At 41.5% G+C, this 24,865-nt stretch overlaps 1 protein-coding gene, 1 long non-coding RNA gene and 1 other non-coding gene across 4 annotated transcripts; all 3 read left to right on the forward strand.

Moving 5' to 3' along the window:
* Positions 1 to 11: 11 nt before the first annotated feature.
* Positions 12 to 3,241, forward strand: Timm8a (translocase of inner mitochondrial membrane 8A). The gene is made up of 3 exons (XM_021628368.2): positions 12 to 112; positions 200 to 394; positions 2,926 to 3,241. The coding sequence occupies exons 2-3, from the start codon at positions 263 to 265 to the stop codon at positions 3,085 to 3,087; spliced, it is 294 nt and encodes a 97-aa protein (XP_021484043.1). The 5' UTR covers positions 12 to 112; positions 200 to 262; the 3' UTR covers positions 3,088 to 3,241.
* Positions 3,242 to 9,287: 6,046 nt separating this feature from the next.
* LOC132650243 (small nucleolar RNA SNORA17) lies at positions 9,288 to 9,414 on the forward strand. Its single transcript, XR_009588623.1, has one exon. It is a non-coding gene; the product is annotated as a small nucleolar RNA SNORA17 (small nucleolar RNA).
* A 699-nt stretch (positions 9,415 to 10,113) lies between these two features.
* Positions 10,114 to 24,472, forward strand: LOC132650020 (uncharacterized). Of its 2 annotated transcripts, XR_009588389.1 has the most exons (4): positions 10,114 to 10,456; positions 14,392 to 14,554; positions 20,634 to 20,897; positions 24,293 to 24,472. It is a non-coding gene; the product is annotated as an uncharacterized LOC132650020 (long non-coding RNA). The 2 variants fall into 2 exon arrangements; XR_009588388.1 differs by lacking the exon at positions 24,293 to 24,472 and having other exon boundaries at positions 20,634 to 22,969.
* The last annotated feature ends 393 nt before the right edge of the window (positions 24,473 to 24,865 follow it).

A 24,865-nucleotide genomic window follows, 5' to 3' on the forward strand; every position in this document is an offset into this window, starting at 1 on the left:
GCCACAGCGCAACAGCGCTTCAGACAACAGCTGGGCGCTACTGCGGGCTTGCGGCTGGTCCTGCTGGCAGGGGCAGCAGAGCGCTGTCGGTTACCGGCTCCACGCCATCACAGTGAGCTAACAGGGCGGTCCGCGGGCACGGGAGACGGGCGGGCCGGGGCGGGGCGGGGTAGATTGTAGTTCCGGTTCCGTCACCCAGACACGTGAAGGTCGGCGAGTCTGTTGGTTCTGTGTTCGCTTCGGCCCGCGTGGTCACGCCGGGATGGATTCCTCCTCGTCCTCTTCGGGCTCTGGTTTGGGCTCTGTGGATCCTCAGTTGCAGCATTTTATCGAGGTGGAGACGCAGAAACAGCGCTTCCAGCAGCTGGTGCACCAGATGACGGAACTTTGCTGGGTGAGAACCTCGGGGCTCGGAATGGGACGCTGTGTCGTCTACTTTTCCATTGCTCTTGCCCCCCCCCCCCCCGGGACTTGCTAGGGTGTCAGGGACTCCAGAGTGGGTGGTCCTCACTGTACTCTGGGTTCTCTGATACCGTAGGCCGAGCCGGAAGGGATCAGGGTGACTCTGAAGGAGACCGCAGGTGCAAAGGATTTGGAGTCACCGGTTTATGCTGTTGACCCACCGAGCAATCTGAAGCACCTGAGATGGAAGCTGCTTGGTGTTGACTAGGACTGATCAGAATCCTCAGTCCTGGAATTTTAGGGAGCCCGAATTCCAGAGAGTCCATGACTGTTATTTCTGGACTCCTCGGGACTCACCTAGCTTACTCAGTTATAACCCCTCTTGATGCAAAGACAAGCGGCCCTTGTTCGTTAAGTATAAAAGTGGCATTTATTTGCCTTCACTATGAGTTGTGTAATACCACGCCATTAAGGTTTGAAGGTTGAGGATTCAGTCTGCTCAGTGAAGGGACTTTGGCAGAAGGGCAGAAGGCATTTCTTTGTAGCTGAAATCAAAGTGTTTTGGTTGCCAAGGGCAGCATACTGCCCTCCTGTGACATAAAAACTTAAAAGAATTTAAAGGCCAGGGATAGTATCCATTGGTGTTGGAGAAACTTTGAAACTTGTGTATAAAGCAGAGAATAATAAGTGCAATTCAGTCTAAAAGTTTCCAAACTATATAGACATTGATTTACCTGGTCCCTTTCCCGTAAACTTTTTTGAGACAAGGTATCCTGTATTCCAGGCTGGCCCCAGACTGAATGGATAACTGAGAATAGCCAAAAATGACCTTGAACACCTAGTCTTTCTGCCTCCTCCAACTTTCAAGTACTGGATGTACAGCCATTTACCATCACCTCCAGTTTTTTTTTTTTTTTTTTTTTTTTTTAATTCTCTTTAGAGACAGGGCTTTACTATTCACCCTGCTGGCCTGGAATTTGGAGATCCTCCTGTCTCTGCCTCCTCATTTATGAGATTAAAGGTGTTCACTACCAAGATAGAATAGGTTCTTTTTCTTAAATGTCTTTGATTCCATTTTATTTGTGTGGGGAGTGGGTGTGGTTAGTGACTCTTAAGAATCATTAAGCTGCAGGGTGGTAGCATACACTTTTAATTTCAGCAGAGGCAGGTAGCTCTCTCTCACTTGGAGGCCAGCATGGTCTACAGAGTGCATTTGGACAGCCAAAGCTATACAAGGGAACTCTGTCTCAAAAAAGAAAAAGGAGAGAAATGAGTGGAAGAGAGGAATTAATTTTTCTTCAGTGTTATAGCCACTAGTAAGTTCCTCATGCTCCAGTAAAAGAACCCTATACTTATGCTTATGCAAGCAACTCAAATTAAAACTCAGTGGATAATAAAGGATGTACAGCAGGATAAGGAATTATTGGGAAGTAGAGGCGGGTGAGAAGGTAATGGCAGATATGATCAAATTATATACATGTATGAAATTGTCAAAGAATTTTTTTTTTTAATCTGAACTATAGGGCCTTCTGTAGAAAACTTGAGTTTTTCCATTTCTCCTGAGGAGACTCAAGAAACTTTGGTATATTGGGTAGAATGGTAAAGTCACAGAACCTGGAAGCAGAGACAAAAGGATCACAATTTCCATTCAGCCCTACATCTTGAGACCTTGTCTCAAAAGACAGGCAGGCAACTCTGTCGTAAATAAACAAGATTACAGAATGTTGGTTTGTAGTTGGTTTGTAGATTTTCTTTGTTGGTTTTATTTAGGACACCTATCTGATTTATCCTTTAGTCATTTTCTTCCACAGTTCATTTAAAGGCATTTAATGTCAGCATAATTGTATGTAGAGTTACAAACCTACTCAGAAAAAAATTTTGTTTTTGTTTTTTTGAAGGGGGAAGGGTTGGTTTCAAGACAGGGTTTTCCTGTGTAGCTCTGGTTGGCCTTAAACTTAGATGTGCCTGCCTTTGCCTCCCAAATGCTGGGATTAGAGGTGTGTGCCCCCCCTGAAAAAAAAGTGTTTTTTACTTATGCTTTTTCTACTTTTCTTAGTCTGTAATATGTGCCACTTTCTCTCCCCTCCCCCCGACTTTGAGCAAACTCTGCTGGAGTTTCCACTTGTAAAATGAGGACTGAAGAATGGTTTCTATTTCATTGCCTTGTTATAAAATGTAAGCCTGTGTGCAATTTTTTAATGATTGGTAAGATACCAGATATGAATTATTTAATATTAATTCTTTTAGGTCAGCATAAAAAGTCATGGGCTTTATCATGCCATGTATTCTTTTAACACATGTATTTCTTGCCTCCCTTTTATTTCTTTCTCTCGTCTCACAGTCTCCTAGATACATCTCACACACACATATAGAAACACATTTAATTTTCAACTAGGTGCCACAGGTAAGAAAAAACAGGTCTAAATGTATTAACAAACAGATGATTTAAGTAGAATTATTTCTTTAAGCAAAAGACCTTTATTTGCAAGTTTTCTTTGTAATTTTGTTTCTTATTCTGAACAGGAGAAGTGCATGGATAAGCCTGGGCCAAAGTTGGACAGTCGGGCTGAGGCCTGTTTTGTGAACTGCGTTGAGCGTTTCATTGATACAAGCCAATTCATCTTAAATCGACTGGAACAGACCCAGAAATCCAAACCTGTCTTTTCAGAAAGCCTTTCTGACTGATCTCAGCATTACCTCTTTGGAAAAGTAGTCAAGAAATGAAGAGCTGTTGATGGGACGGTTGAAGAAATGGCTATGGGGGGGATTGACTCCCACTTTTATCATCTTGAGACATCTTGTCATATGAATGAACAAAGACCAGTTTTTATGTATGGGAGTTGAGAGTCATGTGTGTTTGGTTGAGTGTTTAAAGCTATTCATGTGAAAATAATCAACAGATAAATTATGAGATACATATACTATGTACGGGACTATGCTTTCTCAATGTCCCTTAACTGCTTTCTATAATTTTGATAGTGGAACTGCTTTCTATAATTTGATAGTGGGACCACATAGGGTAAATCTCTATTTGTATTATGGACTCATTTCTGGTTTTTAGGGAGTTCTTTGTGTCAGAAAAAGTAGTGGGGAAATATCCTGACACAGTTTAACTGAGTTTTCTTTCAAGTTTGACTATCAGCTGAAAAAGAAATCTACCTGGTGTTCACACAATCCAGCCTTTTAAGGTGGTCTCTCTCCTATACTGTGATTTGTTTAAATATCAGATTGAAAATACAGTCTCAAGGTAGAACAGGCAGCCTGGGAATCCAGAGTGCTTTAATTATAAAGGAATCTAGATCATGAGCTTTATTCTTACTACCAGACAGTTGCAGGAGGAAGTTAACTCACTTTGTATATCAGGATGTGCCTAAATGATAACAATTTAGGCCATTCAAAAACTAAAAACAGTTTCAGGTAGACATGCATGCCTGATAGTCATGAATTCCATTAACTGCATCCTTTTGGTCACTGAAATAAAAGCTCACAAGATTAGCTTTGCGATGAAGAGGCTTTCTATTTTGGGTTTTTATCTGCAACTCAGATTTTAAATGGACTAATTTCAAGACAGAACTGTAGGAAGCCTCCATCCTAGAGGTTCCTGAAGTTTTTGTGAGAAGAAAATATTTAGAGATGAGAAGGGAAAAATATTCTGTGCTAACACTTTAGGTCCCTAATAGAAGAGCTTTTGTTGAATTACTCTTTTGTTTTTAAATTCTCATACTAGAGTGTAGACTTAAGAAAACTGCATAGTGCAAATCTATGAAACTGGACAAATACATACTTCTAGTATTTATATAGGCACTACAAGAACATCTTTTGAAATTGTGATGAACATATGTTAAACTAAAGTGCCTTTTCCAATCCAGACTCAAATTCCATAGAACCAGCCCTAAGGTTGAGAGATTAGTTCTAGCTAAGGAGACAGTAAGAAATCCATAAAGATTTCAGTGTAGTAAATTCCATTAAGAAACAGTACAGGGAGCTGGCCATGGTGGTGTGTGCTTATAATCTCAGCACTCTGGGAGGGAGAAGCAGGTGGATCTTTGTGAGACCAGGCCAACCTGCTCTACATAGGGAGTCCAGGACAGCCAAGAGTACACAGAGAAACCTTGTCTGGAAAAAAAAATGAAAGAAATAGTACAGGGAAGTGGAGAGATTGTTCAGTGGTTTAGAGAGCGCACTTGTTGGCTCTTGCAGAGGACCCAGATTTAATTCTTAGCATTCACATGATGGCTCACAACCATTTGAAATTTGTTCTAGGGGATCCAACATTATCCTTTTATCTTCCACAGACACTGGGGACACATGTCACACATATATATGTAGGCAAATTTCCATGTACATAAAATCTGAAAAGAATAAAAAAAATACAGGTGTTAGGAAAAGTTTGTGGAGCTTTATTTTCTAAAACTAGCTGAGACCTGAAAAGACCAAGTGACCAAACTTAAGAGTATCAAGCAAGAGTTGTTTGGCAGAAGAAATAGTCCAAATGCCTCAGTGTAGTAGCTACGTGCCATGGTATTAGAAAAGTAAAATTCGCTAGGATAAGCAGGAATAACTAAAAAGAATGTAGGACTGAATGAGGCCATTTGGCTTTTACCTGGAACAATGGAAATCATTTGGTTTTAGCACCTGTGTGATGTCATATAGCTAGCTGCTTGGTGTAATAGTGCTTAGGTTAGATATCTGGCAGATACATACCTTTTTGTGTGTTGAGGTAAAATATAAGAGAATTCTCAGTCTTAGTCATTTTTTTTCCAGTTTTGTGTTGTGAGACAGTCTCTGTCTTGCCTATCCTGGAGCTCACCAGATAGACCAGACAGACCTCAAACTCAAAGAGATCTTGCCTCTATCTCCCAAATGCTGGAATTAAAGGCATGCTCCATTATGTTTGGAATTGTATATATACACATACATATATATTTATATAATATATGCATATACATATATGTGTATGTATATATACATATTTTTTTAGAGACAGCTTCTCTGTAGCTTTGGCTGTCCAGGACTCACTCTGTAGACCAGGGTAGCCTTGAACTCAAATCTGCCTGCCTCTGCCTCCCTGAGTGCTGGGATTAAAGGCTTGTGCCACAACTGGCCCAGTCTTAATATGTTTTATTACTGTATCATTATTTATTCTGATTTCTCATTCAATAACAGTATTCTCATGGTATGTATGCACAAAGTTAAATGTTTTCATTGTATAGTGTTAACATTTTCAGTTAAAAATGAGAAAGGTTATACATAATGTCAAGTTCATCCACTATGCTTTGGCACCATTGTGTTCACCAACACTAGGTATAAGACAACAGAGAAGAAAAAGTGTAACTTTTTCCCTGCTTCCAGTAAGTATGAGAGCAACCACTGGTGTTTTGACAATCTCAGGAATGTGTTTTCAGACCTTGATTAAAAGAGGAGAACTGCTCAGGCACTGTGACTCATGCCTTTAATTCCAGCACCTGGGGAGGCAAAGGCAGGCATATCTCTGTGAGTTCAAGGCCAGCCTGGTCTACAAAGTGAGTCCAGGACAGCCAAAGCTACGCAGAGAAACCTTGTCTCAAAAAACAAACAATAAAAAAAGTATCCAAAAAAAAAAAAAAAAAAAAAAAGGAGTACTGCTCTGAAATTCCAAACCTAAGGGTTGGCTTAGTAAGTGTAAAAGAAAAACCTGAAATACAATATTTAGAAAGGCCAAGCTGCTCTGATGAATAAGGTATGACTTACCTGCCCATATATATTGACTGTAGCCTAAGACATTGTCATAGAGGCCCTAAATATTTACCAAGTATACGGTCTGTCTCTAACTGCTGAGGTCCATACAAGAACATTAACAATAATAGATTCAAGGGAAACAAGGACATTAAAATGATGACAAGCATTTTATAAGGAGTTTGAAGTCTAAAATGTATTAAGTCAAACCCATGTAAAACCTTACATTTTTGGTTATGAGCCTAGTCTCTAGTGGCTGAACCTTCTGTTTGTCTCACATGTAAAGTCTTTATGAGAAACAATTGATAGCCCCCTTTTTATATAAGTATTTCATGTTTTACCTATACAAAAATGTCAGATTCTGGAGTTACAGACAGTTGTGAACTGCCACATGGTGGCTGGGAATTTAACCCTGGTCCTCTGGAAGAGCAGTGCTCTCACTCATCCATCTCTCCAATCTCTGATAGCCCTTTTTCTTAGAAAACAACCAAAATAAGACAGTACACAGAAGCATGGGTAAGGATGACACCCAGAGGCCAACCGGCTGCTATGAGGCACACAGGCTATAGATACACAGGCTCAACTGCCATGTGGCTTCCCCATAGCTGGAGCCACTACAATGTGCAAACGTGGTGGACAGATGGGAGAGAAAGAGAAGTGGAACAGTTTAAGCATTATGAAGAGAGGTGGAACTAGAGATATGAGGGTAGAGAGGAATAGCCTGTTGGGAGTAGCCTGCCCTGCTAGCTGAGGCCATGGTGAAATCCCCGCCCATGCTGCCACTTGAAGGCCATGTCTGGCTCCTTAGCCAGGCAGGAACAGGGGTGTCTGTCATTGTCTATGGCTCATTACAGCTAGAGAACATGGAGATGTCCCCAGTCTGGACTGCTGCCTGGGGCCATTGTAGATGCTCAAGGGCTGTGCAGCGCTGGCTTTGCCCTTCACTGAATGCAGCACTCTAAAGAGTAGGCCCTGCACTTTGCCTGGGCAACACAGAGCTGGCCTTGGTGTCAGGGGCTGCTGAGCCAGCCAGAGAGAGAGAGAGAGAGAGAGAGAGAGAGAGGTGGTTTCACTATTCACCTGCCATGAGGTGACATGGTGAGGGGGACATGTGCTCTCCTCACCTGAAGCAGTTGGGAGAGCTGGGCCAGAAGTTATGAGAGTGGGAGAGCTCCATGAGAGGTCCTGCTCCTCACTGGTTGCAGGACTTGGGAGAGTGGGTCCTGCACCTTACCTGGGCAACACAGTAGAGCTGGTCCTGATGGCAAAGGCATGGGTGAGCCAGCCCCAAGTGTGTGAGAGAGGGAGAATGGACCCTGAACTTCAACTGGGCAACATAGTAGAGCTGGCTCTTGTGGCCTGGGTGTAGCTGCGCTGACCTTGAGGGCATGACAGTGGGACAGCTGACCCTGCCCCTTGTTTGCTACACTATTGGGTGAGCTAGCCAGAGCAGTGTTGGAAAGCTTGCCATGTAGTGTGGGTTCAGAAAACCTGGTGGGCTGACCAGCTCAGCTACCATGTAGGCCCAGATCAAGGGCTTTGAGTTGGCACATCACAAAATCTACCTTAATCTATGAACTGCTGGAGTATATAAAAGAGCTGGTCCTGCAGATACATAGCTGCAAGATCTCCATGACACATGGTAGCAAAAGGATATCTGAGAGAAGTCCTGGTGAGGATCCAGTATTGATAGTGTAGCAGAAGCCAGAGGCCTTGAATCAGAGACCAGTGACTCATTGCAATGAACATTTGTAAGCAAAGATGTGTGCACAAAAGGGCACTGTGGGATAATACCCTTTGACATACTACAGCTTCCAAAAAGACAAGATGTTTTCTATGCTTTATTTTATTTTATTTTATTTCATTTTCTTTTGGGGTGAGATTGCAAGGCCAGAGGGTAGATACAAAGGGATGGGGATATGAGTGGGATTGAAGTGTGTTATGTAAAACTCATAAAGAATCAGTAAAATATTTAAAAACCCCAAAATTTCTATGATACAGTACTGAAACAAAAATCTTGGTCTAGGAATGGGTTACTCCAAGATCATCCACTGACATAGTTCTCTTAAAACTTTCCTCAGGCTTATTTGTTGGGATATGATAGAATCAATTGTATTCTACTTCTTCAGTCTAAATAGGTATATGGGTATTATTCAGATTCACCTATCTCTAATGTATGGTTTGGATATGGTTGAATGTATTCCCTGTGGGTTCATGTACTGAAAGCTTGGCCCAGTGTAGTGATACCTGAAGGACAATTCAGAAGATGAGAACTTAAGGCTGGAGAATGGTTTAGTGGTTAAGAGCATTTGTTGCTCATGCAGAGGCCCTGGGTTCTAGTTCCAGAACCCACATGGTGATTTACAATTGTTTATGACTCCAGTTCCAGGGGATCCAGCTCCCTCTTCTGGCCTCTGTTGGCACCAGGCACACATGTGGTACATAGATATACATGGAGACAAAACACTCATACAAAAAGATAAAGGTGGGATCTGAGGTAGGCCACTACGTCATTGATGAAGTTAAGATACCTTTCACAGGCAACTGAGTTCTTCAAAGAGTGAGTTTTTAGGAAAACAAGCCTGACCCAGATTGTTCTTTGCATTTTTGTTTGGTAATGCAATTTCTTCAACTGACCCATGCTCCCACTTTTGCCACCTGCCATGAAGTGACAACTTTAAGGGGTGCCCTTGCCACAACCATTGCTGTGTTGTTTGAACACATTTAAATCTCTAGATACATCTTAACACCTTGCAAAGTTAGTGTGCATCAGGTATTTTTTTAGAGTAATAAACAGATTATTATTATCAAAAGGCAACAGACGTGGAGTAAAAAGAACATCTCCAAAGGCATAGAAAAAAAAAAAAAAGGAAGCTGAAAATATGAAAAGGAAACCCTAGATAGTAACAATAGAATTTCTAACACCACAGGTTGCTATTCCTTGAGTTAGAAAAAAAAATCAATATAGAATGGACTGCAAATGTACTGAACATATTTAAACCCTGGTTTGGACATTTCATTTAAATGGTTACAAAGATCACAGGACAACTCAAGCACATCCAGGCTGGGGTTGTGTTCCTAATTAGTTTTCCTAAATAATAGGTTCTTTCAAGGTGATACCCAACTTTTTTACAGATAACATAAAGTAGGCCCTCTAAAGAGCAGATAGGCCTGCTCCTAGAAGCATTGTAGTTGTGGCTGCTATGTCGAATGTGTGTCAGTAGGTGGCAGAGAGGAGAGAAGCTACGTCTAAGCTCAGTGTTCTGACCTATGAACATCTGCATCATTAGTGAAAAAAGTGAGCCTGAGATGACCACCCGTCCAGTGTTATGATGGGTTCCCAGGATGGGGAGCAAGCTGGAGACTAGAACCTCACCTGTGACTGTGGAGCCCAGGCAGTAATGAGCCTAAGACAGAGGACCCTCAAAGGGGCCACTTGGGTGGGCTGGTAGAGGATCAAGCCCAAAATGACCACCAGACTGACACCATGGGGCCTAGACAGAGAACCAGGCTGAGACGACCACTGGTTTGGCACTGCACCGGCCTGGCGGAGAGGGGGGAGACCATGCCCATGCCTGAGATAACCCCTGCCCAGTGCCATAATGCACAAATGGAGCATAGTACTACTGAAACTACTCCCGAGAGGACCCCAGACACTCACAAACCCTGGGTGCCACTAAGAGGAGCAAGTAAGTGGTGGAGAAATGGGCCAGAAAGAGAAACAGAAGGGTGTGGTCACAGTGAAGAGAGGGATGCAGAACTCGAGAGGGTAGTAAGGAACAGCCTGATGTGAGTAGCCAGTGATGCCACCAGGGACCATGGAGCAGCTCTGGCCTATGCTGACACCAGGGGCATGTTTGGGTCCATGGTCTTGCAACAGAGGGACTCTATTACCACCAAAGGCCAAGCAGATGTCCCTGGTCTGGACTCGCGCCCTGGGACATGTTGATGTCAGGGCTGGGCAGAACTGGCCCAACCCCTTGCTTAGACATTATGGAAAAGCTGACCCTTAGGGCATGAGAGCAGGAGAACTGGCCCTAACTTTTACTAGCTACAGCACTCCGGAGAGCAGGCCCTACACACTTTGCCTTGGCAGCACAGTAGAGCTGACCCTGGTGGTGTGGATGGGGGCCAGCTGGCCGGAGGGCATGAGTATGGGAAACCTGGCCCTGCCACTTGTCTGCCCTGCAGTGACATGGGAGAGGGAGTGATGCCACCTACTTTTTCCTCTTGCCACCTACAATAGGAAGGAGAGCTGGTCCTGAGGTCAGCAGAGAGAGCCGTCCTGCACTTCACATGGACAGTACAGTAAAGCTGGCCCTGGATGTGAGGGTTGCAGGTGGGTAAACTTCCATGGGGGTGTGAGTGTGGACAAGCCAGATCTTCCTTTTGTCTGTTGTGAGATGGTGTCAGCAAGAAGAGAGATCCCCTTCCCTCCCTTTTGTCCTTGTCATCAGTTGTGGGCAGAAGAAAGTGAGTGTCTGCGAGCAGGCCCTGCCTTTTGTCTGCTGTGTGAGTGGCTTGCTCTTGCACCACTGGGGATGGGAAAGTTGGCCTTGATGGTGTCATGAGAGCAGGCCCTAGAGCTCACCTGGAAAGTACAGTAAAAGCTGGCCCTGGGTGTGAGGGATGAGGGTGAGACAGCCCAACACTGTGAGTGTGGGAGAGCTGGCCTCGCAAATTTCCTGCCTTTCAAAAGTGTGGGCAAGGGAGAGATACACTCCCCCATCCTTGCCCCTTGCCACCTATGGCAAGTGAGAGAGCTTGCCCTGGGGTCATGAGAGCATGAGAGCTGTCCTGCCCCTCACCTGCTGCAGCACTTGGGAGAGAAGGCTCTGCACCTAACCTGGTCCACCTCTTGTCTTCTGGGCATTGATACAGACAAGGGAGGGATGTTCTCCCCTCCCTCATCCCTCTCCACCTATGGCAGGTTAGAGAGCTGGTCCTGGGGTCATAAGAGTGGGAGAACTGTCCTGCCCCTCACCTGGATGGCATGGTAGAGCTGGGCCTAGTTTCACGGATGTTGTGTGAGCCAGCCCTGAGGATGTGAGAGCAGGAGAGCCATCAGGCTGACCAGCTTCGACATCTCTCAGGCCCAGATTCAGAGCATTGAATTTTCCCATCCCAACATCTACTCCATTGGATTAACTGCTGGAGTGCACAAAAAAGCTGGTCCTACAGATCCAAAACTACAGGATCAATATGACACAGGGAAACAAAAGGGTATCTAGGAGGATTCTCAGTGAGGTTCCAGTATTGATAGAATGTTAGAAGCCAGAGGCCTTGTATCAAACCAACAAGTCATTGCAAACAAAGAAGTGAGGACACAGGGGATACTGTGGGACACACTGTGACAGCTTTCACAATGAGATTTTTTTTTTTCTCTTTTGGTGGGGGTGGTTGTTTTTTTAATTTTATTTTTCTTATTAGTTACATTTTGTTAACTTTGTGTCCCAGCTGTATCCTGCTCCCTCATTCATTCCCTCCCCAACCCCACACTCCCTCCCTGATCTCCTCCCTGCCCCTTTCCAAGTCCACTGATAAGGGAGGACCTCCTCCCCTTTCATTTGACCCTGTTTTATCAGGTATCTTCAGGGCTGGCTGCAAAGTCCTCCTCTGTGGCCTAACAGGACTGCTCCTCCCCTGGGGGTGGGGTGGGGAGGTCAAAGAGCCTGCCCTTGAGATCATGTTAGAAATAGTCCTTGTTCCCCTTACTTTGGGAAACTACTTGGTTACTGAGCTACCATGGGCCACATCCGAGCAGAAGTTCTAGGTTATATCCATAGATGGTCCTTGGTTGAGTGGTTTTAAGGGAAGAGGGTGGGTACTAGGAGAGGGAAAGATGAGTAGGATTAGGACATATAATGGGAAATTCACAAAGAACCAATAAAGTTTAAAAAAAGATAACAAAGGGGTTAGGTTAATTTCTCTGGCCATAGGAAGGTTTCTCTAAGGACATGTAAAGGCAGAACTGACTACTACACTCAGGACCAAAAAGACAACTCCTGCGATAAAAGAATTGAATTACTCTTTTAAATCTTAAATAAAAAAGCTAAAGCAATTTTGCAGATTCCTAGCACCTTAACCAATGAGCATCATTTGAATATGTAGACAATTCACATATGAACTTATTTAAAGAGATAAAAAAAAAAACTTGTATGTCTAAACCTACATCTTGTAAAAACCAGTTTCACAAATGAAAAGCCTATGCAGCATAATCCTGACAGTATCTGCTATACATAAATTTATAGAAGAGACAATAGGATATGGCATATCAAAGTGCTGAAATACTGGTAAAGAACCCCAAATAAGGACTGATGAAATGACTCAACAGGTAAAATCGCTAACAACCTGAACTTCATCCCCAGGACTTATGTGGTGGAAGGACAGAACAGACTCCGAAAAGCTGTTTTCTGACTTTCACACACATACAGTGTGTGGTGGTTTGAATGAGAATGGTCCCCATAGACTTATAGATTTGAATAGTCACCAGGGAGTGGCACTATTTGAAAGGATTAGGAGGTGTGGATTTGCTGAAGGGTGTGCCACTGTAGCTGGACTTTGAGGTTTCAAAAAGCCCACTCCAAGCCCAAAGTCTCTTTCTTCCTACTATCTGTAGGAATGTTCAGCTATGTCTCCAGCACAATGTCTACCTGTGTGGCATCATGCTTCCCCCCATGATGATAACGGACAAAACCTATAGAACGATAAAATAGCCCCAATTAAATTTTTCCTTTTATATGACTTGCTGTGTTCATGATGTCTCTTCACAACAGTAGAACACTGACTAAGACAACATGGCACATGTGCACCTGCACACATTCTCTCTCTCTCTCTCTCTCTCTCCTACACACACACACACACACACCACCACCACCACCACCAACAACAACAACAACAATGACTATCACTACCACTATTATTATTTTAATAATAATGAAATTTTAAAGCTTACAAATGAAAGATGGCTTGTGCAGTGCTGGTGATGGAGTCCAGAACTTTCTGTATGCAAGGCAAGCATTCAAACAACCAGGATACATCATTAGCCCAACCTTTTCTGTGTGACTTTATGAATATTTACTATTCCTAGATATTAATTTGAAAAATTTTTATATAGTATCTGCCCTGGTGCTCACTATGAAGCCCAGTCTAGCTCTGAGCTCAAGATAGACTTCTTTCCTCAATCCCCAAGTACTCAGATACAAACATACACTTTTATGCTCACTTCTTTTTTTTAAATTTTTATTATTAGTTACATTTTATTAACTCTGTATCCCAGCTGTATCCCGCTCCCTCATTCCCTCCCAATCCCACCCTCCCTCCCTCATCTCCTCCCTGCCTCTTTCCAAGTCCACTGATTGGGGAGGACCTCCTCCCCTTTCATCTGACCCTGTTTTATCAGGTATCTTCAGGACTGGCTGCAAAGTCCTCTGTGGCCTAGCAGGACTGCTTCTCCCTGGGGGGGGGGGGGGGTCAAAGAGCCTGCCATTGAGTTCCTGTCAGAAATAGTCCCTGTTCTCCTTACTATGGGAAACCAATTGGTTACTGAGCTACCACGGGCTACATCTGAGCAGAGGTTCTAGGTTATATCCATACATGGTCCTTGGTGGAGTATCAAGAAAAAACCCCTGTGCCCAGATATATTTGGTCCTTGTGGAGCTCCTATACTTTCCATGTCATACAAACTCCCCTTTCTTTCATATGATTTCCTGCATTCTGCTAAAGGTTTGATTATGAGTCTTAGCATCTGCTTTGATACCCTGCAGGAGTCTTTCAGAGGCCCTCTGTGGTAGGCTCCTGTCCTGTTACTTGTTTTCTCCTATGTCTAATGCTCATCCCATTTCATGTTCAGCTATTAATTGGATTTTTTCCTTTTTTTCATATATATATATATATATATATATATATATATATATATATACATTTTTTTTTTTTTGAGACATAGTCTCGCTATGTAGCCTTGACCATCCTGGAAGTCACTATAAAACCCAGGCAGGCTTCGAACTTGCAAATATCCTCCTGCCTTTGCCTCTGCATTCCGAGTCCTGAGACTAAAGGCATATGTAATCTGAAACATTTTGAGCTTTATATTAGTATGCAAAAATTTATAGATTTGAGATTTCTGGATTTTGTAAAGTAAATAAAAGTATTTCTGTATATATAATTATGTGTAAATTCAGGTATTAAAACATCTGAAAGGTTTGGCAATAAGCTCAGCTAACTCACTGGCTCAAGAACAAATTTGATTGTAAGTCTATCATTGTATTTTTCCAGATCTGAGAATCTTTAATAATACTGGTGAAGTAACTGCTTGGGAGAAAAAGAGAAAAATAAGAAGTCACTTCAAAGACTGATGTGACACCATATGTCTCCAATCCCGACATTCAACATATGAAGGAAAAGGAACTCAAAGTTCAAGTTCATCCTTGGTTACATAGTGAGTGTGAGGCTTCATGAGGGCAAGTCTTAAATTTTTTAGAACAATCTTATTTTCTATTTTTATTTATGTGTATATATTTGTGTGTCTGCATGCTACATGTGGGTGGGTGCCTAAAGAGGTCGGAAGAGGTTACCCAAGCTTCTGGAGCTGGAGGCACAGCTCCCCTAAAGTGAGTGCTGAGAACCAAACTCAGATCCTCTGGAAGAGCAGGAAGTACTTTTAACCACAGAAATACCTCTCCATTTCCTTATCTCCCTTGAAGAATCACATTAAGCTGATTGACTGAAGATGTACAGTCCTGACCCGCAGGACTGTCAGCGTGGAACCTGGAGGGGGATGTGGGAATGGGATGGAACAGGAGACGTGAAGAATGGAGACAAGACAGAATTCTGATCAAGTCTCGATTTATTGTGCTTTAGGTTACAGCTTATAGAGAGTAAGAATGGGCAACTCGGGGTGAGGGGGGAACTAGTTTCAGTGAAAATCGCAAAGCAGGGTATTCTCAAGGAAATTCTAAAAAGCAGGAGGACAGTTCTCAGGTAAGTGGGAGGCAAGTTCTCATACACATACCTTGCCAAATCTAAACGGTTGAACAAACCTCAACAGAGTGCAAAGCAGCACCTGTGGTCCAGAGATGGAAACTCACTGTACCATGCAAGGCACAATGTGCATCACTGATTCCAAGTAGGCAGGAGCCAAACAGCCGTTCTATGGCTCCACACAGGTCCCCCTTGTTAATATTTTTTCAAGGCTGTGATCCCAAGGGAACCGTGCCTGTCTTAGGTTGGAATCCTGGATCTTTTACCCTTGCTGGCCCGTCATTGAATGTATCAGCAGCAATTGGCTGAGCTCCTGTCTTAGGATGCAAGGGTGGAGAAAAAGACCACTGTGGATTCTCTTACCCGTCACTGGCTAATTGGTTCAGCTCAATGGGATAGTTAGTATTCTGTAAGGAAGGTCTCAAAGAGACCTGCATCTGCTATTTTCAGCCTGTGGTAATGGACCTGTATGGGTTTTGCCTTGATGACATCAATCTGCTGCTTAAGGAAAGCCATGAGCTTATTAAACAGTACTGGACTGAGGGAAAGCAAAATAAACAAGCCTATCAGGGGTCCTAAAATGGAGGGTAAAAGGGTAGTAAGCCAAGGAGAAGTTCTAAACCAAGTCTGAAACCACCCCTGCTCTTGTTCCCTCAGATGTTTTCTTTGCTCCAAGCCTTCCCTGACCTTGTTCATGGAATCCTTTACTACTCTTGAATGGTCTACATAGAAACAGTATTCCTCTTTTAAGGCAGCACAGAGCCCTCCTTGCTGAGCAAATACAAGGTCTAGTCCTCTTCTATTTTGTAACACTACTTCTGAAAGAGAGGTTAAAGATTTCTGTAAGTGGGAGATAGCAGTTTCCATTCTTCCAATATCTAGATCAATTGACGATCTCAGCTGATCATAATATCTATCCTGCAAAACTAAGGAGGAAATTCCTGTTCCAGCTCCAGCTAGGCCCAAGCCCAGGAGAACAGCCACTATAGCTGGAATAACTGGTCCTCTTTTAGGGTGTAGCAAAGCTTGATCCTGTTTTGGGTCGCAAAGATGAGAAAACTGATCAGAGGAATAATATGTTAATCTTGGCACTAATTGTACTAAAACACAGTAAGAATCATAAAACAAATGTGAAGAAAAGCAGGGGGTGAGGCCATTGGAACAAGCCCACCAAGTATTGTTTGGAGGAATTACATATTGTCCTGCTCCGGAGGCATTTATACTCTTAAAGGTTTCATTACATAGATGTTTATGTGAAGCAAGAACTTTACCAATACATGTTCCCTGTCCTTGGACGGACTGTAGGGTTAGGTGAACTTGGGTGGTCTGCAACCATCTACATGAGCTATGATTTAATGAAATAGAAAAACTGCCTAAAACAGCAATTCCTTCATAGTAGGAAGGTTTTGCATTATAGCAAAGCCAACAGGAGTCTCTTAAATCAGGTCTAGATTCATTAAGGGTAAGAAAAGTATGCTGTACAAGTTCTAAAAGAGAATCCTCAGTGGACTTAACTGATATGGGAGTTACTATAGGAACAGGTATTAAACCTGGGGAAAGCATGCCCCATGGAAGGGTGGTAGGTTCTGGTAAAGGTTTTAGAACTGGAGCCGGGACTGGATTTGGTCCTATTCCCACTGTTTTATCTGTAGGTCAATGACTGAGTAACCTTATAGTAAAAACAGTACCAGGGTGTTTGCTGAGTTTTTGTAAATTCTAATTCCCCAGGATAGTCCTGTGTTCTAGTTTTTCTTCTTTCCTGACTTCATAAATGAAATATTTAAGGTGGGTGTGCCCCTAAAACAACTATAGGCATGTAGCTCACCATCCTTAAGATCTTTTATGTTTACTTTTATGGAGTCTGTAAATCTGGGAAGTCTCCACCATACATGGCCTGTGGTCTCGCATCCCCACTTGGCACAATAGGTGTCTCCTGGTCCTCCACATCTTCTTTTTCTACTATTCTCAGCTGGACAGACATAGAAGTAACCCCAACTGTTTGCCCAATAACTACAATTTGAAACTAACTTGGAGGATGGAATTAGTATAAACGGAAACCAGGTCCCCTTATGTGTGATTTTAGAGACACTAAAGACAGCTTCTCCTTCTGGCCCCAAGATTAACCAAGTAAGATTAGTGGCACGTGTGGATTTGAGTGTTGATCTTCCATTCCCCATCCTAGTGCAGCCACAGTCAATGTCATCCAGGCGATGATCCAATTCATTTTTCTTTTTCTGTAAGACAAGAGGAAGAGGCATTCCCAGGGACTTCCCTTTCCCTGGATATATTGTTGTTATCTATTTGCTTTATAAGTCTTTTAGGTAACCATCGTGCTGCATCCATTTGTTTGGAATAAACACAAACTGCATCTCTGCCCCATATTAGGACTGGGTCTAGGCTGTGCCATTTATTACCCAAAGGATCCTTCCAGAGAACAGTAGCATATTGAGTTTTTGTATTTGTATGCCAGAATCATTCAGCTGCTGAATGACCATCTTTGTCCAAATTTAAAAAATTTATACTAAAGAGACAAATGTGATAAAAGATTTCGTGGTGATCCTTTTGTTGGGTACCATTCCCCCTTTTTAATTTTTTCAAGAGTATTTTTAATAGATAAATGAGCTCGTTCTACCATGCCCTGTCCTTGTGCATTATATGGAATTCCAGTGGTATGTTTAATATTAAGCTTAAGACAAAATTGTTGAAAAGTTTTTCTAGTATAACCAGGGCCATTGTCAGTTGTAATTTGTTGAGGGAATCCCATCACTGCAAATGCTGAAAGTAAATGAGCTATAACATGTTTACCTGTTTCCCCAGATTGTAGGGTGGCAAAAATAAATCCTCTAAAAGTGTCAATATTAACATGAACATATTTTAAATTACCAAATTCATTTATATGTGTAACATCCATCTGCCAAACAGCGTTTGGTATTAGTCCTCTAGGATTTACTCCTAGGTGAAGTGTGGGCAAAAATGTCATACAGGCATGGCATGGTTTAACAATTTGTCTGGCTTGTTCTTTAGAAATTTTAAACATTAATCGTAAAGTATGAGAATTAAGATGATGAATTTTATGAGCTTCAATAGCCTGTGAAAGATTGTTCTTTGTATGTTTTATGTTAAAGCCAATAATTTTAGTTGCCAAATCAGCTTTAAAATTAGCTTCTGCTAATGGAGCAGGTAGTCCTGAATGAGCTCGAATATGACCAATATAGAAAGGCTGAGAACGTTTTGAGTTAGAGACTGACATTGTAAGAATAATTTTGCTGTATCAGAAACATGTTTTACTTGTGCTGAAGTTTTCAAAATAGGAATCAAATGAGCCAAATAAGCACTATCTGTCTAAATATTTAAAGCTTTATTAGGAAAGGCTGAAAATACAGCAATAATAGCTTGTAACTCTACAAGCTGAACTGATTTTAATGATGTTTGAAAAGTTATAGTTTATTTATTAAAAACATATGCTGCTTGACCATTAGATGATCCATATGTAAATATAATAAATGCATTTGCAAGAGGTTGCAAAGAAGTCTTTTGGGGAAACACAAAAGCATGCAAGTTACAAAACTGAATTAATTTATCTGGTGGATAATAATCAGTTTGTCCTGGAAATGAGGCACAAGCAATTGGCCAACAATCTGTATTTTGAAATAACCAATCTACCTGCACTTTAGAATTGGGCTGAATAATTACGTTAGGTTCTATGCCAAAATATTTTTTTGCTACTATCTCTTCCTAATAAAATAATATCTGCAATTGCATTATAGTATGGATATATTACCTTGCTTGGAGAAGAGGGAAGGTGCACCCACATAATTGGTGCTCCTTGCCAGAACACTGCAGTTGGTGTAATGGTGGTGTTGAATATAATAAGCATTAAAGGTTTGGAATAATCAACACAAGTAACAAATTGCAATGCAATAGCATTTTTAACCTTTTTAAGGGCTAAGCGTCCCTTTGCAGTAAGAGCTCTAGGAGACTTAAGGATCATTATCTCCTTTTAAAATGTCAAATAAGGGTTTTAATTCACCAGTGGTTAGTTTTAGATAAGGCCATAACCAATTAATATCACCTAGCAATTTTTGAAAATCATTAAATGTCTTTAAATTATCCACTGTAAAAGTTGCCTTTTATTTATAACTTTTGGTCCATTAATCTGAAATCCCAAATATGTATAAGGATCTTGAAGCTGAACATTTTTAGGTGCAATTTGCAGTCCTGAAATTTTTAAAGCTGTTTTTAAATCTGCAAAACATTTTAAAACTGAATTTTTGTGTTTGCCTGCCAGTAGTATATCATCCATATAATGAATAATACAAATTTCTTTTCAATTGTTTTTAACTCTTTGTATAGCCGAAGCTACAAATTTTTGATCCAAAGTTGGACTATTCGACATACCCTGAGGCAATACATTCCAACGATATCTCTTCATAGGTTCCTTAAAGTTAATTGATGGTACACTGAAGGCAAAATGCTTTTGATCTTTTGGATGTAAAGGCACTGTAAAAAAAAAAAAAACACAATCTTTTAAATCTATAATTATTTTAGAATACCCTTGAGGGATGGCTACGGGTGTCGGAAGTCCAGATGGCGTTAACTGCACATAAATCTTGTAACAATCTCCATTTTTCTGATTTCTTTTTGATGACAAATACAGGAATATTCCATGGAGAGTTACTTTCTACTATATGACCAGCCATTAATTGTTCCTGCTCGAGCGTCTGAAGTGCTGTCAAATTTTCCGAGGCCACTGATCAACCCATACAGGGGTGTCAGTTTTTCAGATTAAAAGTTTTGCATTTTGTCTTTGCCGCCTCAGGCAAAAGTGAAACTAAAGACAATAAATAGCCTGTACCTGGGCTAATATCCCGGGACAAACCTGAAATCACAAAAACAAAAATAGCGGCAATTTTGAACAAAAGTAAAATCAAGCACTCTCAAGTAGACGCAAAACCACAAATAATTAATCACAGGAATGAAACAGTAACTCTGGGCACAACACCAAGAAAAAGACAATTAATTATACACAGAGACGAAGTAAAACCCAAAACCTGGCTTTTCCCCGACTATTTTGCCACAGAAGTTCCAGAAAGGCTACTCAAACCGATTCTCATTCCGATTTTCTTATCCCAGGAGTTCCAGGGAGGCAGAAACTGACAGGACCAAAACCTTTTTTTTTTTTTGACCCCAGTGGCTTTTAAACTCTCAAATTTTGCAGCAGCGGCCACAGTTTTTGAGCAATGTTCCGTTCCCTACTTTTAATTAATTCTTTTATGAGATTGGAATATGAGAAAGCTGTGACTGGAACCTTGTCAGGTCCAAAAGTACTATATAAATCTTTCAGCGCGTCTCCAACTCGAGACCAATGTCTTACATTAATTGTTCCTTCTTCAGGAAACCATGCACAAAGGTCTAAATCTAAATAGATGCTTTGATTTAACCTTTGCCCCTCGCGCCTTGAGAGCCTCTCCTACTTGATCCAGATATTTTTCATGCTGGCTTAAATCCTGTCCCGTGATCGCCTATTCTCATTTCAGGCTGAGCGCTGCAGCAGGCTCCCGCAGCGTCCCGAGGTTTTTCTTCTCACGTCTTCGACGGCCTTGCATTCTCGGCGTTCCTCACAGAATGCCCCTCCATATCCAGGCCTCCACGTTGGGCGACAGTTTGACCCGACCCACAGGACCGTGGAACCTGGAGGGGGATGTGGGAATGGGATGGAACAGGAGACGCGAAGAATGGAGACAAGACAGAATTCTGATCAAGTCTCGATTTATTGTGCTTTAGGTTACAGCTTATAGAGAGTAAGAATGGGCAACTCGGGGTGAGGGGGGAACTAGTTTCAGTGAAAATCGCAAAGCAGGGTATTCTCAAGGAAATTCTAAAAAGCGGGAGGACAGTTCTCAGGTAAGTGGGAGGCAAGTTCTCATACACATACCTTGCCAAATCTAAACGGTTGAACAAACCTCTACAAAGCTCAAAGCAGCACCTGCGGTCCAGGGATGGAAACTCACTGTACCATGCAAGGCACAATATGCTTCATAGATTCCAAGCAGGCAAGAGTCAAACAGCCGTTCTATGGCTCCACACAATGTACCAGAGCAAATGGAATGTGTTATGTTAAGAATTTTGATTTTTCTGTTTCCTGGTTGTGGATGCAGTATGACCAGCTCTTTCTTGCTTTTTCTGCAGTGAACTGTAAACCAACATGAACCTTTAGAAAGTATCTTGACATGCTGGAGAGATTTCTCAGTTGTTAAGACCACTTGTTCTTACAGCAGACATTAATTCAATTCCCAGCACCCCCATGGGGGCTCACAACCTTATGTGATTGCAGTTCTAGGGGATCTGACACCCTTGGTGGGTACCAGGTACACAAGTGGTACACATACATAGGTGCAGGCAAAACATCCAAACACATAAAATGAACACACTTTGGAGGTTTGACTACAATCAATGGAAAATTACTGGAAGATTTTTAGACAGTGGAGTAATAAATAATATTTGCATTTTAATTATTATTCAAAATATCATACATATATATTTTTAATTTTATCTGTTTCCCACTACCCTAAGCCTTTTTCCAACTTCATGGTTTCTTTTGTCATTATTATTATTATTAACCCCTTTGCCTCAGTTTGTGCTGATCATATGAGTCTGGGCATGAGGCCTTCCACTGGAGCATGAGAAACCATTAATAACAGATGTAATCTATGCCTTCTGGATTTTTTTTTTTTTTTTTGCTTTTTTTAAAGACAAGGTCTCCTGTAGTTCCAGACTGACGAGAAACCAGCTCTGTAACTGAATTCCAGATCCCCTTGCCTCTGTTAAGTGCTGGGATTACAGGTGTGAGCTACTAAACTTGGTTCTAAGAAAGTTTTAACCTTTCAAGAAATATGTAGACTTACTTGAAGTCCACTTATCCTTATTTCCCCTTATATACCATTTAGAGAGATCAGTTTAGCAGAGATAAAGAGGTTGTAGTGGTGAAAAAGGAAATAGTGGACATTTCACTCATTGAGAGAAGAGACTACAGGAAATGATTAAGGTAGAAGTGGGGTTTAAGACTAGAGGCAATATTAGAAATATAAAGAAGTTCTGAGAGAGAAATTTGGAGTGAGCTAGAAGGGGGAGAAGCATAGAAAAGGAAGTAGGAGCTGGGAAGCTATGCCTCTCAGGACCAGGATGTCCTACCCAAATTCTCTCCTTTGCTCAGCATTGGTTGGTTGTTTTTATTGACAACACAAAGAACAAATGGTGGCATGTTTACACAAACTTGAGACAGGTGATACTTAGAAGTATCACAGTGCAGTGTCTGTATTGAAACCACATAATGGGGGAGAAATATCAGCGTTTGAATGAACAAGGTTAAATTGTATACATTCCATAAGAAAATTATACTCAGGAAGCTGAGGCAGGAAGTTTTTGTGTTCAAGATAACAATGTTACATTGTTGTGAGCAATGTAACAAGAACCTGTCTCAAGATAAATTTAAGAGGCAGTGGATGTAGCTCAGTGGTACATCAAATACCTTGCATGAACATAGCCCCAGTTTAAATCACTAGTTTAAATCACTAGTGCTGTAAAATATAAAGAGAAGAAAGAGGTAAGTTGTGAAATAATGTGCCAATGAGAATGGAAACAAACATGCCTAGAAGGGAAGATAATAGAACTACTCAAGTTGAATGGACCACATGCAGTTTCACATTCAGCTATCCTCAGTTCCTCAGACCCAGTAACCCCTGAAGTTATTTAGTTCCTCATCCAAATTAAGAAACATATGCAAATACCTAAATTTAGAAATACTTAAAGGGTAACTCACAATGGTCTATAAACTTTTAACAGGAAAAAAATAATAAACATGTGTTGATGATTATTAATATTTAATATTGATTTATCTTTTAGTTGAACAGTGGTTATTCCTAAACCAGCTGTATACCTAAATCACCACAAAGAGACTAAAATCTATTTCATTAATTTCATGCACAAGGCTGGGCAATTATTACTCCACCCTAAACCTCCAAGCCCACATAGCTTCCTCCCATTCAGATTTCCCACAGTATACTTTCTTTTTAGCATATCTTAGGTCCAGTTCATTTCTCCTCATGTTTCCAGGTCCTCTCCTTTTGGATCTCTGCTCCTACTCTCCTTTTTCTCTTCCCCTCTGGACCAGGATGTCCCACCCAGTTCTCTCCTTTGCTCAGCGCTGGTTGGTTGTTCTTATTGACATCACAGAGAACAAATGGTAGCATGTTTACACAAAGTTGAGGCAGGTGATGCTTAGAATAAGTAAGCATCACAGTGCAATATCTGGATTGAAACCAGATAGTGGGGTAGAGAAATCAGCATTTGAATGAACAAGGGTAAATTGTACAAATTCCACAAGAACATTATGCCAACAAACAAGCCAAAAACAAAAGAGGTGGACTATCAATCATTTGATTTTTGTTTTGTTTTGAAATGGGATATCATGACCCAGGTTGGCCAAGGGAAATCTTAAATTCATAATCCTCCTGCCTTGACTGCTAAAGTGTTTGGATTACAGGCCACCATCACCACACCCAGCTCATTTGTCTTTCAGCTTTTTATTTTGTTTAAAAAAAAGGAAGAAAGAGTATAAAGAAAAATAAACAGTTCTTAGTACGCATGGGGCCCTGGGTTTGGGTGACACAGAGAAAGTTTTAGAGTAGTTTTGTTTCTCAAATTTCAAATTAGGTGTATTCATCCTGTATCACAATGTCTTTAGAAGGCTGAATTCAAGGCATCTTGAATTCAGGAACTCAGGGACTCAGCAGTTATTTCTTAGGCTGTAATTCATCTCTCTCTCTCTCTCTCTCTCTCTCTTTTTTTTAAGGTTTAGACTACTTGCTACATAATGTGCCTGGCCTGATTTACTAATGTAGTATTGCTCCACTTTAATCTAATATGGTCTGGCATTGCTAGACACACATTGTTCCTCCAAAGTGAGAAAACCAGGCCTGACCTCTCCTTACCCAAAGTCACCAGTCCCCGGAACTAGGCCATAGGTCATCAATTCCAGGAATAAGACAATAAAGTCCCCTAACCAAGGAATAGCCTGGAGTAAACTGACAAAAATATGCTTCAACCACTCACCCCTGGTAATATTTAACCATCAACCCTAGCAACAGCTAATCAGTGAGTGAATACATGGAGTTTACCCAGGTGTTCTTTACAATAGGTTGAGTAAAACAATTATCGTTTGGACCTCGGGAAACAATCAATCATTGAGCGGTCAAGCTGGAATTCCTGAACCTTGATGTAACCCTAAATAAAAACCCCCTCTCTCCCTGAGCTCAGGGTTCTACACTCAAGAACTGCTGTGTCAGTGATGGCGTGGGCCCAAGCTTGAGTTTGTAATAAAGACCCTACTGCATTTGCATTGGAATGAGTTCGTTGGTGGTCTTTGGTGTCTGTGAGACTTGGATATAACATAAGCAAATATTATAAACACTGCCTAATTATTTTCTGAACGTTTTTTTTTCCATCCCTATGTGGAAGGACACACTATGTCTTTAAGGGAGAGTCTCTATTTCCATGTTGTTTCTGATTTTTCCTTCCCTCAGGCAGGTCATAAGCACATTTGCTTTTCTTCAAAGCTGTCAACATTTTTAGGTGCTTCTTCACATTGTACTATTATCCACAATTTGTTCTCTTTTCCCAGGTTTGTATCATTTTAGTCCCAAGTCCATTTCCCCTCATAAGGGAAATCTGTTGGGATCCATAAGCAGGCATCTCGATGGCCAGCCCCAAG

The sequence above is a fragment of the Meriones unguiculatus genome, chromosome X, assembly GCF_030254825.1.
Source record: "Meriones unguiculatus strain TT.TT164.6M chromosome X, Bangor_MerUng_6.1, whole genome shotgun sequence".
NCBI lineage: Eukaryota > Metazoa > Chordata > Mammalia > Rodentia > Muridae > Meriones > Meriones unguiculatus.

Coding starts and splice junctions, on each gene's coding strand:
- Timm8a (XM_021628368.2), top strand. CDS start 263: ATGGATTCCTCCTCGTCCTCTTCGGGCTCTGGTTTGGGCTCTGTGGAT. Junction 395..2,925: donor AGATGACGGAACTTTGCTGG/GTGAGAACCTCG, acceptor TATTCTGAACAG/GAGAAGTGCATGGATAAGCC.